This window comes from Pelodiscus sinensis, chromosome 4 (assembly GCF_052426305.1).
Source record: "Pelodiscus sinensis isolate ZL-2025 chromosome 4, ASM5242630v1, whole genome shotgun sequence".
In the NCBI taxonomy this organism is placed as follows: domain Eukaryota; kingdom Metazoa; phylum Chordata; order Testudines; family Trionychidae; genus Pelodiscus; species Pelodiscus sinensis.
This window is the reverse complement of record NC_143055.1, coordinates 70,545,776-70,562,279: the sequence shown is the minus strand read 5'-3', so window position 1 is coordinate 70,562,279 and position 16,504 is coordinate 70,545,776. Positions and strand designations below refer to the sequence as shown.

Sequence of the window (16,504 nt, the reverse complement as noted above, 5' to 3'; positions counted from 1 at the left end):
GCATAACCTAATAGAGAACATCCCTTTATATAATATTTATTGAATATGTTTAGTCTGAAAGGATCAGAAGCCTTTATTATGATGAAAATGCTTTACAATAGTCATTAAAAATGCATAACATGTTTTGTATTTAATTTCAGGTAGTTTACCTGAGAAGGAGCACTGCAGGAGAGGCCTGTCAGTTCACTTATACGGGCAGCTGCTGTGGGATTACTGGAGCTGATGAGTACAGGGGGACTAATTTCCATCGAGTGACGGTTTTGAGAAGACTGTGAAGACTTGTTAGACATAGTAAGGGAGGTAAAGGAGTGCCGCTTTTTGGTGTTCTTTTTTGTATCAGTGTGCTTTTGAACTGAATTGTTATGGGATGTTCCAGAGGTACCTTCTCCAGAGTCAAGAACAGAACCTGAGGGCTTATCCAACTCTATCAGCTGCTTGGCTGCCATGTTAAACTGAAAAACAACCAACACATTAAGGAATAATTTTAGAATCTTTTTAGAATCTTTAATGGTAAGAAAAATAATAACATTGAAGAAGCAGCACTTCTAGACTTTATTCACAAGTAAGACTCAAATGGAAAACTATGAAATACAGAACTCTTTATGCTGTACTGACCCACTCTATAACTTGATTCCCTCCACGTACAAGTCTTTCACTATAACCTATGTAAGTTGAAACCTTAGTTTGACATGGTTCCAGTTAATGTCCATTCTAAAATAAGTCTTTTGAGCTTTTGCACTGAGTTACAACACAAGTCTGCAGACCTAAAGCTCTTAGGGTCACTTCTTCTAATGGACTTCACAACTCTTACATGTTTAATTAAACAGTAGCAATAATAAAAGCAACAGACTCTTTGTTTTAATTATTTCATAATAAGCTTTTCATTAATATCTTGCTCACTTGAATACATTTCACTGTATTAAGTAGGCAACTAAACCCTGTCTCTGCAGTCAAGAAATAAAAAAATTAGGCATTTTAATCTTCAGTCAATCAGTAGATTAGCATTAGATGAAATAAAATAAAGTAAAATTTAAAAGGGTAAGAGTTTCTGTTGCATAAAATCATGTTAGTAACTGTCAGGAAATTCTATTTATAGCTCAAAACTGTTGTAAGAAACATTATAGGGACCAAATCATTCAGGATCTAAAGTACATCAATAGAGGTAGACTGTAGTGCTCCTTTACATATATTAATCCACATGCCCATTTTTAACATGAATAACCTTGAGTTGGAAAATGTGTTTGTATTGGAGGGAGGGGGACGATTTTTTTCATGAAGATCAAAGTAAAAACAATCAAAATGAAATTATGGGATTATTTACTGTGGAGTCACTGGTTTTTTGCCTCAGCAATGTCTTTCTTTTCTCTATTTTAGCCATTTTTCTGGGTGTTATAAGACTTCTGTAATGTTCAGGGAAAGTTTTAAAAATGCTTTATTTTACCAAAACATCACTATATGATTATTGCAGTATTTGTTTGATCTATGTGCTATCCACAGAAAGGAAGCCAGACTATGTTCTGAATAGTTTATAATATAAGAAGGTAAATAGTATACAAAATATGGAAGAAAGGAACAAAACATATAGTCAAAATTGTGCATGCATATACGTGTGTACACAAATATGTCTGCATGCATGTATACATACACAGACTTCATTAAAAAATTAACCATAGCCAAATGCCTACTACAGTAAAACTCCATTAGTCCGGCATCCAATGCTCCGGGCCTCCTGATGATCTGGCACCAACAGGAACCCGGAAGTGCTGAGGCAGCCAGACAGGCTTCCCCCATTCAGCTGCTGCTGAAACTGACCAGCAGCTGAATCGAGGAAGCCGGGAGCAGAGCAGCTGGGGTGCTGCCCAGTTGAACTGGTAGCGCTGCCCCTCGGGGCTGCTGGACCAACCCAGCAGGACCCCAGCTGCTCTGTCCCAGGGGTTCCCGATTCAGCCGCTGCTGAAACAGATCAGCGGCTGATTCCAGGAAGCCCGGGGCAGAGCTGCTCTGCCCAGGGCTTCCTGGAATCAGCCGCTGATCTGTTTCAGCAGCGGCTGAATCCGGGACGCCTGAGGCAGAGCAGCTGGGGTGCTGACGGGTTGGTCCCGCAGCGCCGAGGGGCAGCGCTACGGGATCAACCCGGCAGCACCCCAGCTGCTTTGCCTCAGGCGTCGGGATTCAGCCGCTGCTGAAACTGACCAACGCCTGGGGCAGAGCAGCTGGGGTGCTGACGGGTTGGTCCCGCAGCGCCGTCCTTTAGCGCTGCAGGACCAACCCGGCAGCACCCCAGCTGCTCTGTCCCAGGCGTCCCCAAGAGCCGCTGGAGTGCTGCTGGGTTGGTGCCGTAGCGCTGCCCCTCAGCGCTGCGGGACCAACCCGGCAGCACCCCAGCTGCTCTATTGCAGGCATGCCTGATTCACCCCACTCCAGACCCCTCATAGCCCCCCCTTCTGATAGTCCAGCATATCTGATAATCCAGCGCCCCCTGGGTCCTAAAGGTGCCGGATTATCGGAAGTTTACTGTACTTTGGTCAGTATTAGCTGGCAAATTTCAAAGAGACTTGAAAATACAAATGGGTCTTCAACTGGGAGTTCATGGATCTGTTCAGGGAGGAAACTCTATGCCAGTGGGAATGTGTAGAAAAAAATCACATATGTGCAAGAATCAGATAAATGAGGGTAAAGGCTGGAATTAGGGTTGCCAGATACTTTCACAAAAAAATACCCAACATGACGGGAAATTGGTTGAGAAAAAAACAACCACCCACACATAAAAAAGTGTGCCTTTAAATACCCATGGCCACTGCTCTACTCCCTCCTCTCTGCCTCCCCCGCTCCCGCCAGGGAAGAATATCCCAAGAGTCCTTCCGTCCGAGAAAAAACAGGAAATACCAGACGTTTTACATGTCCAGTATTTTCTGTTGTTTTTTTTTAAACAGACAGAGGCCACAAATACCGGACTGTCTGGGCCAATACTGGACACCTGGCAACCCTAGCAGGAATTGCCAGAGTAGTGGAGAATCAACATAAATACACACAAATGCAGATTAACAAGAAAGGGAAATGTGGTTCAATGCCCAAAAGGCAAGAACAAAATGTTTGAACTAAGTGCTCTGGAAAGCAGTAGAGGCATTCCAAAAATTGAATTACATGGTCAGAACAATAGCTCTGATGATTATTTTAGTGTTTTGAATGGAGCAGAGAAGAGCAATATGAATGTCAGAAAATGAATAGGATTAAACAACATGATAGTAAACATTCCCAAGGCCTGTGTATGCTAGATTTCCCTGTTGCTACCACTTGCAGTGAATAATCTCTTTCAAAGATTTAGTGTAGGCAAAGGCAAAAATAACATAGCATAATTTCTGTTCCACTGTAGAAAGAGTCTAACCATGTTTATACACTCACCTCCACCAATGAATTTTCAAAACCAGTACTTAAATGTATTTAGTACTGAAATTCTACATTTTATAAAAAGTCTAAAACTGTTTTAAGGAGCTAAGGAAACATTTATGCTAGTTTATTACAGATCTTTATGATGATTAAATTCCAGATATGCAGGCTAAAGGACACAAAGCAAGCAAAAGAAAATGTTAACAAGAAGCTGAGAAAAATTGTCCTGCCACTTGAATTCTCATGGTCCTATATTGCACACAAGATAAGTAGCTAGGCATTGTGAGGATTAGACATACTGAAGATTTTGTATTCCTTTCCATTTTATTCTTCCATCTCTTCACATCATTCATAAGAATATGCACATCCTACTTCTTAGCAAAACATGCTTTACATAATGGAATGACATTTTAAATTCCCATCCATTCTCATTCCCTTCTTGCAATGTATGTGATGAAGATTTTATTCCCAGATGACTTAAATACAAGAAAACCAAAACTTCATTTACAAAGTAAGAATTTTTTATCAGAGTAAAGCAATTAAAGGAGTAAAAAGCTTATCCAAGGATCTCCAAAACCACTGCTTAAAATTCCCTCCGGTAACAAGTTCCATTTAACTATGTTTGTTTACTTTCTGAAACTAATAATGCCTGCAGGATCTGCTTCCTCTATATAGAAGGAACCCCAAATAAGAGAAAGATTTTGACATGTTTATGGGATTAAAGCAAGATTACTCAAATGTAAGGAATCTGCTAAACTCTCTTAGGGAAACAAACACAAAAGAGTGGCATATAGGTTAAACAGTGGAATATACTGCTTATTGGTCTTTTCTTAAAAACAATATGGAGACTGTAACAGTTGCAGAGTGTAGCTGCTGGCTTATTATTTGGGATAGGAATGGGAGAGCAAGTCTGCATTCTTGTGTGCCTGAGCTGCAGCTATATCAAAACTCCAGTGATGCACATACCTCCAACCCTATATACAAAGCACAAGGAAGTAACCCATACCACTTTTATGTTCAATTTATTAGTTTCCCCTTCTCAAACTCAGCTACCATCCACAATCTACCTCCAACCCGAATACCAATGGGCACATACACGACCTCTTGCTAGAATGTACTGATTCTATGTTCATGTGTTTTCATGACATACAGAATTGGTATGGCTTTCATAAGTTACATTGTAGGTGGTTTTGTAAGGGGTTTTGTATAGCTGTGCATATATAATGGTGACTGCAAGAATGGTTTCTGATAATGCTTAAAGAAAACTTGAATGAAGTGGTTTTATATATATGAGCAATTATTCTAACGTCTGTATTCATGATAATATAGAAGTTAAAGGAACTTAAGGTCTTCATCATGTAGGTTATAATGAATGTATTGCCCTTTAGCCTTTTCTGGAAAAAGAGTTAGCTGAGCTAAGTCTATCTCAGCACTTTTGTTCAGCATTAGGCTTGGGCTAAGTCTCATTCAGTCAAGGGTCTTTGATTCTGAAATTCCCAATAGACTACATTTAGAGCACACTTCCAGGCCTGTTCATTTCACTTGGCTTATCTCTTTAGGAGGCTCTTTTTTCAATGTGAATGCAAAGTAGTTTATTTTAAATGAATACTTCCCTTTAAATAAATTTGACATGTACCTGAGTATGTTTCTTCCATTAAGAACATAAAGTACTCTTTTGAGAGCAACGCAAAACATTCACTTTTGCATAATTTTCCATTGTACAATCCAGGCTGACAAGACAAGTGAAGGCAAGTTTATATAAACGTTTCATTCAACTGTTCTTGATTTAATATGACTACAAGAGAGACTGATTTTTTTCCCCAACATTATAATTAAGACTACTTTGTCTAAACATGATTGACACCAAGTCTACCCTAATAAATGCAAGATTTTGGAAGTGCTGAGTCAGGAATTCAACCTCCCTAACAGTAGTGGAGATAATTAAAAATGAAACATGTTTTCAACTAATTTTTTGATGATTTGGGTTAGGGCGGGAAAAAAAGGGTTAGCAAGGAATGTGACTGATTTGTTATGCAAATTTTGAGTTCTCACTGACTGACCTAACAAACTGAGGGATGGGATGGATGCAATTCCACAAAATTATATTAATTTCTTTTCTACCAAAATGAACACTTCACTTGTATTGTTAATATTTGTATATTTTGTTCATTTGGTATTGATTCACTCACTTTTAAAAAGACTACAGGTGGATTATTGTAAAAATACCTGCCATTCTTCACTGATGTTCCAATAAGGTACTTCACACTTCAGAAATAAGAAAACATTGTCTTCTTTATAGACCCTATAACTCTGGCTATGTCTAGACTACAGAGTTTTGTCAGAAAAATGACCGTTTTCCTGACAAAACTCGTGGAACGTTGTGACAGACCAGGCACTGCTGAGGGCATCCACTCAGGGAGAATTACTCAAAATCAGGGTTCCTTACAGCCCCAGACTGGTGACCTTTCCCAAATAAGCCACAAACTAGTCACACAGAGTGCTTCAGCTGCCAATCTGGCCAGCAGGAAGCTTCAGGAGCAAAACCCCTCAGACAACCCAGCTCTTCCTGTGCCACAATCAGCCCTCCAGGCCTTACACACAAGTAAGGGGTTATAGAACCCAATCTCACCTACCCGAACGGATTCTTCCGGTCCCAAAGAACCAGCCACAGATTCCCAGTCAATTTACACTTTAGATCTTACCCACAAGATCACACTGGGCCAAATCTTTATGCTGCGTCTTAATTACTTTCACTTTTGAAAGTTCTGCTTTCGAAGGTGCAATTGGAAGAAGATATGCAAATTCTGTGGGAATTTGCATATCCTCTTTCGATCGTATGGCATAGTCTAGATACGCCCTTAGAATCTAAATCTAAAGTTTTATTAATAAAGGAAAGAAAAGGTGGAGAGTAAGGTTATTAAGGAGAATACATTACATGCACCAATCACCAAGTTCTTGATGCAGGCTCTCAGCAGAGAAGTTACAAACTGCTAGCTTAAAAGTTTCTGGTGTACATCCTATGTCAGGATGGGTCAGCAAGCCTTCCCAGCTCTCTATTCCTTGCAAGACTGCATCTAGGATCAGTAGCAGAATTGAAGACAAGATGGAGTCCGCCTCATGGCACTTTATATCCATTCCTGGTACCTCCCAAGCTGTAGTAGGTCACATGGTCAAGTGACCTATTTCTGTTTCACATGTTAGCAGCCATTTTGCCCTGGCTGGTTTGCATGTTTCCAGACACATTCCTCAGGTGTGTATTGGCCTCACTGCAAGCGCTTCTTGCACAAGTAAATCGACAGAACAGAGGATATTGGCGCAATTGGTATTCCTCTTTCTACGACGAAGAAGCCTTTTTGCGAAAGAGCTCTTTCAGGAAAAGGCACGTGTGGACAGTAAGGAAGGATTTTTTGCACAAAAAAAGGCCTTCAAGAAAAAGCACAGGTGTCTTGGTGGCCACTCTATACCAGCAAATCACAACTGGTCCCTCTTAAAGCTGCAGGCACCCTGGACAAGGCTTGTAGCAGGAAGCCAGACACAGAGCAGCAGGTCACCACACGGCTCTCCCTGCCACAGACCAGGACACCGAGGGCCTAGCCTCAAGCCCACCGTAACCCCCTGGCCCTGCAAGGGAGCAATAGGAGGGATCCTAGGGGGACAAAGAGGTCCAGAGATAGAGTCCCTCCTCTGCAAGATCCATAGGCCGAACATAGGAATGCAGACTTTTATGCCTGGATGGCCACCTCCCTGGCAGAGCAGGGACACCCAGTCCGGGCCATGCAACAGATCCAGAGCAAAATGAAAGAATTCCACCTGGGATATGTCTGCGCCACTGAGGCCAGATCCCGCTCTCTGGCAGAACCTCACACATGCCGCTACTTACCAAGAGCTAAACCACATCCTCATGGACTTCAGGGTCAAGACCCCTGTAGTTGTCCGGCCAGAGGTCGCCCCGGAGGAGAAGCGGGAGGGCCAGGGCCAGCCAGCCGTGCTGAAGTAGGAGTAGGAGGAGGGGACAGGCACCATGACCCCCTCTCCTTGGAGCAGGTGCCTGTGAGCCAGGATGTCTCCCAAGATTCCTCAGATGCCTGGGAGGGATCTTCAAATGAGTGGTCTCACTTTCTCACACAGACAGGGTGGATGAGGCAGGGACACAGGGGACAGGGGACGAGTGACACTTGGGATGGTCAGGCTGGATGTCATGCTGCAATCCTTGCACATGCAACCATGTGCTGCGTTAGTGTGTGGCACGTTGACACAGCAGGCAGCCTCTGCACATACCAGGGATCCTGCTCCCCAACTCAGGGGAGGCCACACATGTCCTGTCATGGGGGAGGGGAGGGGAGGAGAGTGCTCCAACTGGAAGCAGGTTAGCCACAAGGGTGCAGACATGACCGCACACAGACCGAGAAGTGCTGCACACAGCACACAGGCATGCCTGCACATGTGAGGCAGCAGCCACTCCCACACACAACCCAGCGACCCGCACCTATGTGTGCGGACCCCAGGGAGATCCAGGCTGCTCCCAGCTCCTCTGCTGCCCATGAGGGGATCCCACTGTGCCCAGACACTTCCCTTGGCTACTTGTCCGTGGGCTGGGGGGGGGGGGGGGGGAAGAGAAGGGGGAAGCAGGCAGCATGGTCCTCTAGGCACGTCAGGGCCCCTGTGTGAGACAGGGCCTGCTGTGCAGGCCACACATGGCCTTGCACCCGGGACATTCCCCTCCTCTGGGCTGTTGGTCGCTGCTCACAGTGAAGAACATGGCCACAGGGACATGTCTGCAGGGATGACTGACTGCCTCTTCCTCTTCTGTGTTATCCACAGCTGGACCAGCCGGGATTGAGGGCCGAGCCACACACCACTGCTGCCACCTGCCAGAGCCCGGGGGACCCAAAGGTGCACCAGGGTGCAGGAGGACTTAATGCGCCAGCACATCAATGTCCTCAGGCACATTCACCAGACCCTGGTGCACAAGGTCTGAGCCAACCTGAAGTGGTGGAAGAACGCATGGGATGGGACCAACTCATGGAGCACTGTGACACCATGTGTGGCGTCATGTCGCACCTGGTGGTGCACTCGCCTGAGACTGCTGCTCCTGGCTTCCACCCTCCTGCCCGCCCCCCCCACTCCCGTCAGGTGATGCCGTTGCTCCCTTCCCAGGTGATGCCTACAGCCCCACACCCTGCCTTCCCTGACCCCACTCCAGCCGCCCCTCCTGTCCAACCTCCTGTGCTCCCTGGACCCTCACAACCCTGATGAGGTTCCCGCACCCGAGGGGGCACCTCGAGCCACCCCCATCCCCCTTCCAGTTCTGAACCCACTCCTCCGCCCATGTTTTCCCAATGTTTAATACATACAGAGTGCATGTTTTGTTAAACCAAACAGGTGTGTTCATTGGGAAGTCAGGGAAAGGGCAAAGGGAGGGGCTGTGGTGGGGAAGGGATAGGGCCACAAGCCAGAGGCCCCTAGCTGGGAGGCTCTGGGGAGAGTTATTGGGATCCTTAAGAGAACCTCTCCTTCAGGGCCTCCTGGATGCGCACCCCCAACTGATGGGCCTAGCAGATGACAGCTGTCTGGGGCTGCTCCAACACATGGCCCCCGTGGCCAGCATCTACCCCCCACCCTGGGAGGAAGGCCTCCCCTTTCCGCTCCACAACACTGTGGAGGATGCAAAATGCTGCCAGGGATGTTGTGCTCCCCATACATCCAGGCAGGCGAGGAGGCACCGGAAATGTCCCTTGAGGCAGCCAAAGGTGCACTCCACCTGGATCCTGGCTCGGTTTAGGTGGGCATTAAACAGGTCCCTGCTGGAATCCAGATGGCCAGTGTATGGCTTCATGAGCCATGGCGTGAAGGGTTAGGGTTATCACTTTATGTGATAAGAATGGTTATATAATCCAAGAAAAACGATAATTCAAGGTGAAGGTAACAGCTTTCCACATAGGATTCTGTGCAACAGTTAAAATATAAGAAAATTAAATAATCATAAAACAAATACTACAAAACCACAAGAGACAACATGTTTAAAAGAGGGCAAGGCTAAAGAACTGCTAATACAAAGGACAAATAATTTAATTATGAGAGGAAAACCCTCTGGAAAAGAAAAGTTCTCATTTATGTAAGTTAGTGTGACGGGATGGTTGCCTCATACTGGAGCGGAAAGGGTTAAAACAGCTCTGGGAAAGGACCTATCCCAGGAACCAATCAGTAAAAAGTCAGAACCCAGTGGGGCTGAATAAAAAGATGGCTTCCCAGAAAGAAGTCACTCTTGCTCCAGCTTTGGAGAGAGATGAACTGAGCTGCCTGAGGCAAGGTTACCTTGGACAAAGCAATGCTGGGGAAGGGCAGTAGGACCTGGGGAGCTCTGGCCTGGTGAATTCCCAGCCTGAGGAGATACTAGGGGTGCATAGAAGCAGCCCAGGAAAGAAGAGGAAGAATGTCCACACCTCCCTTCTCATGAGAGGTGGCCACTTTAGACTGCAGTTTGCCCCTGAGGGAAGGGGTTAGATGACAAACAGCAGTGGTTATTGAGGTAAGAGGCGCTTAGTGGTAACTGATTCCCTGGGAGGGGAGGAACCAAGAACATGGGCAATGCAGCTGGGCAATACCCAGGGAAAGGAGGTACCATGGTCCACAAGGACATGGGTCCTGACAGAGTGCTGTGATGCAGATTTGGGGAGAAGCAGGTAATGGCAGGTGACACACCGGAAAGAGGAGGACCTCCCGAACTGCAAGAGCTAATTCCAGAAAAAACCAGCAGGGGGCACAAGGGTGGTGAGTGCAAACATGTAACAATTAGCTTTGGGATGGTCAGAGGTTGACATCCAGGAACAGCAAATACCACATGCTAATGCCCATCAGAAACACTTAGTCATGGGCTAATCTGCGTGAGATGGTAGAAGTTTGCTGGTGTTATAGAAGACACCCCCCACCTTGCCCAAGCTTGTGGTTCAATCTTGAATAAGACAGATGGATGTCCTAATTAGATCAGGTTAATACAGTTCAGATGTTAGAAGAAAAGCCTGAGAACACATCAAAAGCAAATGTTGGGACGAATTCAAGCATTCAAATTAGGGATGTAATAGTATGGATGATTAATTGATTAACCGATACACAGAAGCATATCAGTTAATGCTACAGACTACATGCATTCCCTGCCCCCCCACGCAAGTAAATTTTTTTTTAGAAACCTACCCCTGCTGCAGTTCTGCATTTAAAGTGTATTAGGAGCTAGGTGGCCAGGAAGTCCAGCTTGCACCAGGTCTGGGAACTGAGACCTGACGGGCTGCTGCCACCCCATGCTGCTGCTTCTGTATCAGAGGCAGCAGCACGGGGCAACAGGCAGCCAGTTTGCGAGGGGAGTTGGTTTTTAAACTGGCTCCCCTTGTGGACCAGTACCTACCTGTCACTCCGGGCAGCAGTAAAGAATGGCAGGAGGCTCCAAGATCTCTCTCGAATGGCTGTAGCTAAATTAATCCCCACCATATAGTATGTATAGTTGAGATTAGGAATGTTAACTATCAGTTATTTTACTAGTCGCGTAGTTGATGGAATTTCCATTGACTACTCGACTAGTCAATAGGCACTTCCGCATTTCTCCTTTGAAATGTACAACTCCAGGTGCACCCCAGAGCCAGCAGGAAGTCCCACTGACTAGGGGCTGCATGCTACACGCCAGCTTTGAAATGTACAAGAGTTCCCAGCAGGGGCTCTTGTTCATTTCAAAGTGGCAGCATACCATGGAGTCTGGGGCCAGTTGGGAGACTCGTCAGCGGAACCTGGGATCAGTTGGGATCATCCCAACTGACTGTGGTTCCATGCAGCATTTCCCCAAAACCTCGGATCAACTGGGGACTTCCCAGCTTATCCTGGGCTCTGTAGAAATGCTGCACTGGAGCCCAGGTTCAGCTGGGGAGCCCCAAACTGACCCCGGGCTCCACGCACGGCAACAGCCACACAGCTGATCCTGGGCTCAGCTATGTGGTGATGCTGCTTTGAAACGGTGAGGTGTTTCAAAGGGGCATCCACACAGCTGATCCCTGGCTCAGCTGTGCAGCGCTGTCCCTTTGAAGTATCCTTTCTTTCCCCCCCTTTGCTGCCTCTATCTGATAGAGGAAGCCGGGGGGTGGGAGGTGGGGGGAAGGGATCGACTAGTCCTTAACATCCCTAGTTGGGATTATTTTTTCCATTGTGCATTACTTTACATTTATCATCATTCAATTTCATTCGCTATTTTGTTGCCCAACCACTTAGTTTGGTGAGATCTTTTTGAAGCTCTTCACAGTCTGCTGTGATTTTAAGTATCTTGAGATGTTTGGTATGATCTGCAAATTTTATCACTTCACTGTTTACCCTTTTCTCTAGATCAGGGCTACTCAACTTTGGAAGCTTCTGAGGCCACAATGTACTCACACCACATGCCAAGGGCCATCACTTAAGTGTGGTTGCAAATATATATGCAAATAGCTTCTTTCACACTGATGGGCATGAATACAAAGGTTAAGGTAAGACTACACAACACATAGGCCCCATTTAAGTCAATTCTGCTGATATTAATAAAATGCAATATTTACCTAATTTTCACCAACACAACAGCACTTTTAATGAGCAATGACAGTCCAGAAATTGAACTACTAAAACGCATATCAGCATACCATTATAGTGACTACTTTTTTTGTTTTGGCTCCCACCTGCAGGTCGTGTGTTGAGCCCTGCATAAACCCAAATTGCACCGTGGGCCGCAAATAAACGGGCTGCAGGCCACATACGGCCCATGGGCCATGTGTTGAGTAGCCCTGCTCTAGATCATTTATTAATAAGTTGAATAGGATTGGTCCCAGGACAGACCCTTGAGGGACCCCACTAGTTACCTCTCTCCACTCTGAAAATATACTATTTATTCTTACCCTTTGCTTTCTGTCTTTTAACCAGTTATCAGTCCATGAAAGGACCTTCCCTCTTATTCCATGACAATTTGCTTTACTTAAGAGCCTTTGGTGAGAGACCTTGTCAAAAGCTTTCTGGAAATCTAAGTATACTATATACACTGGATCCCTCTCGTCCACATATTTGTTGACCCCCCTCACAGAACTCTAGTATATTAGTAAGGTACGATTTCCCTTCACAGAAACTATGTTGACTTTCCCTCAACAAATTATGTTAATCTATATGTCTGACAATTTTATTCTTTACTATCGTTTCAACTAATTTGACTGGTACTGATATTAGACATACCAGTCCGTAATTGCAAGGATCACCGCTAGAGCCCTTTTAAAATATTGGCCTAACGTTCACTATCTTCCAGTCATTAGGTATAGAAGATGATTTAAAGGATAGGTTAGAAACCACAGTTAACAGTTCCATGATTTCACATTTGAGTTCTTTCAGAACTCTTGATGAGTGCCTTCTGGTCCCGGTGACGTGTTACTGGTAAGTTTATCAATTTGTTTCAAAACCTCCTCTAATGATACCTCAATGTGTGACAATTCCTCAGATTTGTCACCTAAAAAGAATGGCTCAGGTTTGGGAATCTCTCCAATATCCTCAGACACGAAGACTGAGGCAAAAAATTCATTTAGCTTCTCTGCAATCATCTTCGAGTGCTCCTTTAGCATCTTGATCATCAAAGAGCTGATTACTCCTACATACCATAGGTGTACCTGGATTAGGGACACCCAACATACAGAGGTTCAAGCGAATTCAGAATTTAAAATAATGTAGAATGAATGATTCTACTTTTTATAGAAACATAGTCGGAGTTTCTTATGATTAAGGCATTGGACTGGGAGCTAAGATTATGTAGTTATGCCACACTGTGTGTAACTTTATGATAATTACTTAACCCATTTCCCTCTCTGTAAAATGGAGGTAGTACTTGTAGGGTATTGAAAGTATGGACTGCTCAGATACTACAGTGGTGAATACTATAGAGAGTATATGAAGCAGTAACTTGGGCCCAATTCCCAGCTGAGTCACAGACTTCTTCTGTGAACTTGGGCAAATCACTTGACTTCTCTCATTTCCACAACTGTAATATGAAAATAACATTTCTTTTCTCCCATCCTGTATATGTAGACTGCAAGGTCTTCATAGGAAGGAGTATATTTTACCATGTGTATGTGCTAGAGTTAGCACAATTGGGGCATTTAATGTCAGTTGAGATCTCCAGGAACTTCTGTAATACAAACAATAATTATTATACTAGTACTCCATAGTCTTCATTGGTTGCACATTCATATTTGGGTAGAATTTCAGGTTTTGGCTATGCCCTATGAAGTCCTGACTGGTTTGAGCCTATACACCAAATAAACCACCTCTGTCAAAATTTAAACGCACTGCATTTACAATGAGAAACACTCAGGTTATTAGCTATCTAGTCTGAAAGAGATTTCACTCTGTTTTACAGAAAGAGTCTTCAACTTTGAAATTCACTCCCTTTTGTAGTCCACAACAGTTTGTAGACCTACAATGGTACTCATCTACTTTGGTGTGGTGAGCGTTAGGGAGAAAAGGAAGTTTATTGTATTGTATTCATTCCTTGTTTCTATTTTATGAGCAGGTGTTGGCTGGGAAGGAGCAAGTGCCTCCCAGGACACACAAGGAGGCAAAAATCCCTGCCTCACAGGGCTTACAATGTACTATTAAATGTGATATAACGCACAAAAGCAAGAAAGAGTACGGAGAGGAAAGGGTGAGGATGCATATTCATTGCATCAGCAAATTAGAGGTTACTTAGTTTACTTGTGTACATGTACTATATTAATATGTTTTAGCAAAACACTAAATACATAGAAATAACTACTTCTCTTTTAAGGCCTGTTATACGATGGCATAACTTTACTCACCTCCACATAAGAAATGGGAAATATCCCTATCTTGTCAGCCAGCATTCCTTCAGCCCAGTTTTCATCTACTCGGCGAATCACAGTCAGCACATCATCCTGTACAAACATGTAGTAATTATTATTCCAAGCTCTAATTAAGCTATTCATTTGATTTATCTCAATAATACAATCATCATCAAACAAAGGGGTTCATGAAGAAGAATTTCATAGCTGGAGCTTCACAATGAACTTGCAATTTTGGAATTCACATTTCTAGTAGAGCTTCCTCATCTTGGTCAAATCCTGTACAGTAGCCCAAGAACCCATCTCAGTCAAATATTTGGGCTTCTTTTAAGTCACAGACTGCCTGTTTTGCCAACTCTAATGTATTTGATCAATCCCTGAATTGAATCTCAAACTCTTCTTACTTAAAAGCTAGCTTGTTGTACTCTATTCTCAGCTGTTGCTTTTCTATTCATGTAAGAACATTATAAAACTTATCAGTTCTAATACAAAATTTTAGTTTTAAGCGTGGTTGCAAAGAAGATATTTGCTTATTACGTTTATATGCCCTACAAACAAAATTAACACTTAATTCAGGGGTGGGCAATAATTTTTGGTTGGGGGGGCCATTCCAAGGTTTTGGAAAGTGGTCAAGCACTGCATATTTCTGTGGAGGAGATGCAGAGTCTAGGATGGAGGTTGGGTGCAGAAGGGCACACGGGATAAGGGACTGGAGTGCAGGAGATGGTGTGAGGTCTGAGAGGGAGTTTGGATGAAGGAGGGAATTGTGACCTGGGTTAGGAGATGGGAGTATAGGATCAGGGAGGGAGTGGGGATGCAGAAGAGGATTCTGGCCTGGGGGAAGATTGTAGGATGGGGTGCATGGTCGGTGAGGGAGTTGTGACTAGTGTCAGGGAGGGTGCAGAGGGTTTGGAAGGTGGCTTGGGGGAGGAAGCTGGGGTGCGGGAGGAGCAGGGATGCGAGAGGCAGACTTTGGTTGGGAGGTGCTTACCCCAAAGCAGGCTGGGCTGGATCTGGTGGCTATCTTGTCCACCCCAAATGTAATTGAAAGACTCAGAAATGCTAGGAAACACTTGCATTGATATAAAATTGATGACACACAATTTGCAAATCACACATAATGCTTAAAAATCAATGCTGTAGTGCAATATAATAACTAGTACTGATTATATCCCTAGGAACACTAACATTTTGTTCAGTAAAAGCCATTTTCTGTTCACATGTACTTGCACCCATCTCATAAAATGGAGAACTAAATATTTAAGGCCTCTTGCTTTTATAATTTCAGATGCCCTTCCCATTTTTAATAGCTGAGGGATGTAAAGACATCTAACTAGTTCACATGTCTGATCTTGTAACATTCTTTTAAGCTGTCTGGCAAAGTTAACATACTAAAAGCTGTACGCAACTGAAACAACAGCCCCAAGCTATGGTTAAGTGTGTTTTTAAAAGAACTCTTCATAATCCTAATATTCCTATTAAAAACCTCACATAATTTCATGCCTTCTTAGACAGAAAAATAACTCAAATAGGAACAAAAGGAACTGACTTTTCCTAAATCATAGAATCATAGAACTGGAAGGGATCTCAAGAGATCATCAAGTTGAGTCCCCTGCCCTCTCTGCAGGACTAAGTACCGTCTAAATCATTCTTGATAGATGTCTATCCAACCTGCTCTTAAATATCTCCAGATTCCTTTGGCAATTTATTACAGTGTTTAATCACCCTGACAGGAAGTTTTTCCAAATGTCCAATCTAAACCTCCCTTGTTGCAATTTAAGCCCACTGCTTCTTGTCCTATCATCAGAGACCAAAGAGAAAAATTTTTCTCCCTCCTCTTTGTAACACCCTTTTAGGTATTTGAAAGCTGCTATCATGTCTTCTCTCAGTCTTTTCTCTTCCAAACTAAACAAACCCAAATCTTCCAGTCTTCTCAAATAGGTCATCTTTCCTAGACCTTTAATCATGTTTGTTGCTCTTCTCTAGACCCTCTCCAATTTCTCTACATCTTTCTTGAGATGTGGTACCCAGAACTGGATGCAATACTCCAACTGAAGCCTAATCAGTGCAGAGTAGAGAGGAAGAATGACTTCCTGTATCTTGCTCAAAACACTCCTTGAATCCTGTTTGCATGCCAGAATCATGTTTGCTTTTTTTGCAACTGTGTCACACTGTTGACTCATATTTAGCTGGTGGTCAACTATAACCCATAGATTCCTTTCTGAAATATTCCTTCCTAGACAGTCACTTCCCATTCTGTACGTGTGAAATTG

The 16,504-nt window shown here is 43.9% G+C and overlaps 1 protein-coding gene across 2 annotated transcripts in view; it reads right to left on the bottom strand.

Moving 5' to 3' along the window:
* Positions 1-16,504, bottom strand: part of SH3RF1 (SH3 domain containing ring finger 1) — a 132,344-nt gene that overhangs the window by 46,040 nt on the left and 69,800 nt on the right. For both annotated transcript variants that reach the window (XM_075931132.2, XM_075931134.2), the window contains exons 4-5: positions 14,229-14,324; positions 150-452 (exon numbers count right to left, since the gene is read on the bottom strand). In XM_075931132.2, the coding sequence (XP_075787247.1) occupies positions 150-452; positions 14,229-14,324 (399 nt within the window). The remainder of the gene's footprint in view (positions 1-149; positions 453-14,228; positions 14,325-16,504) is intronic.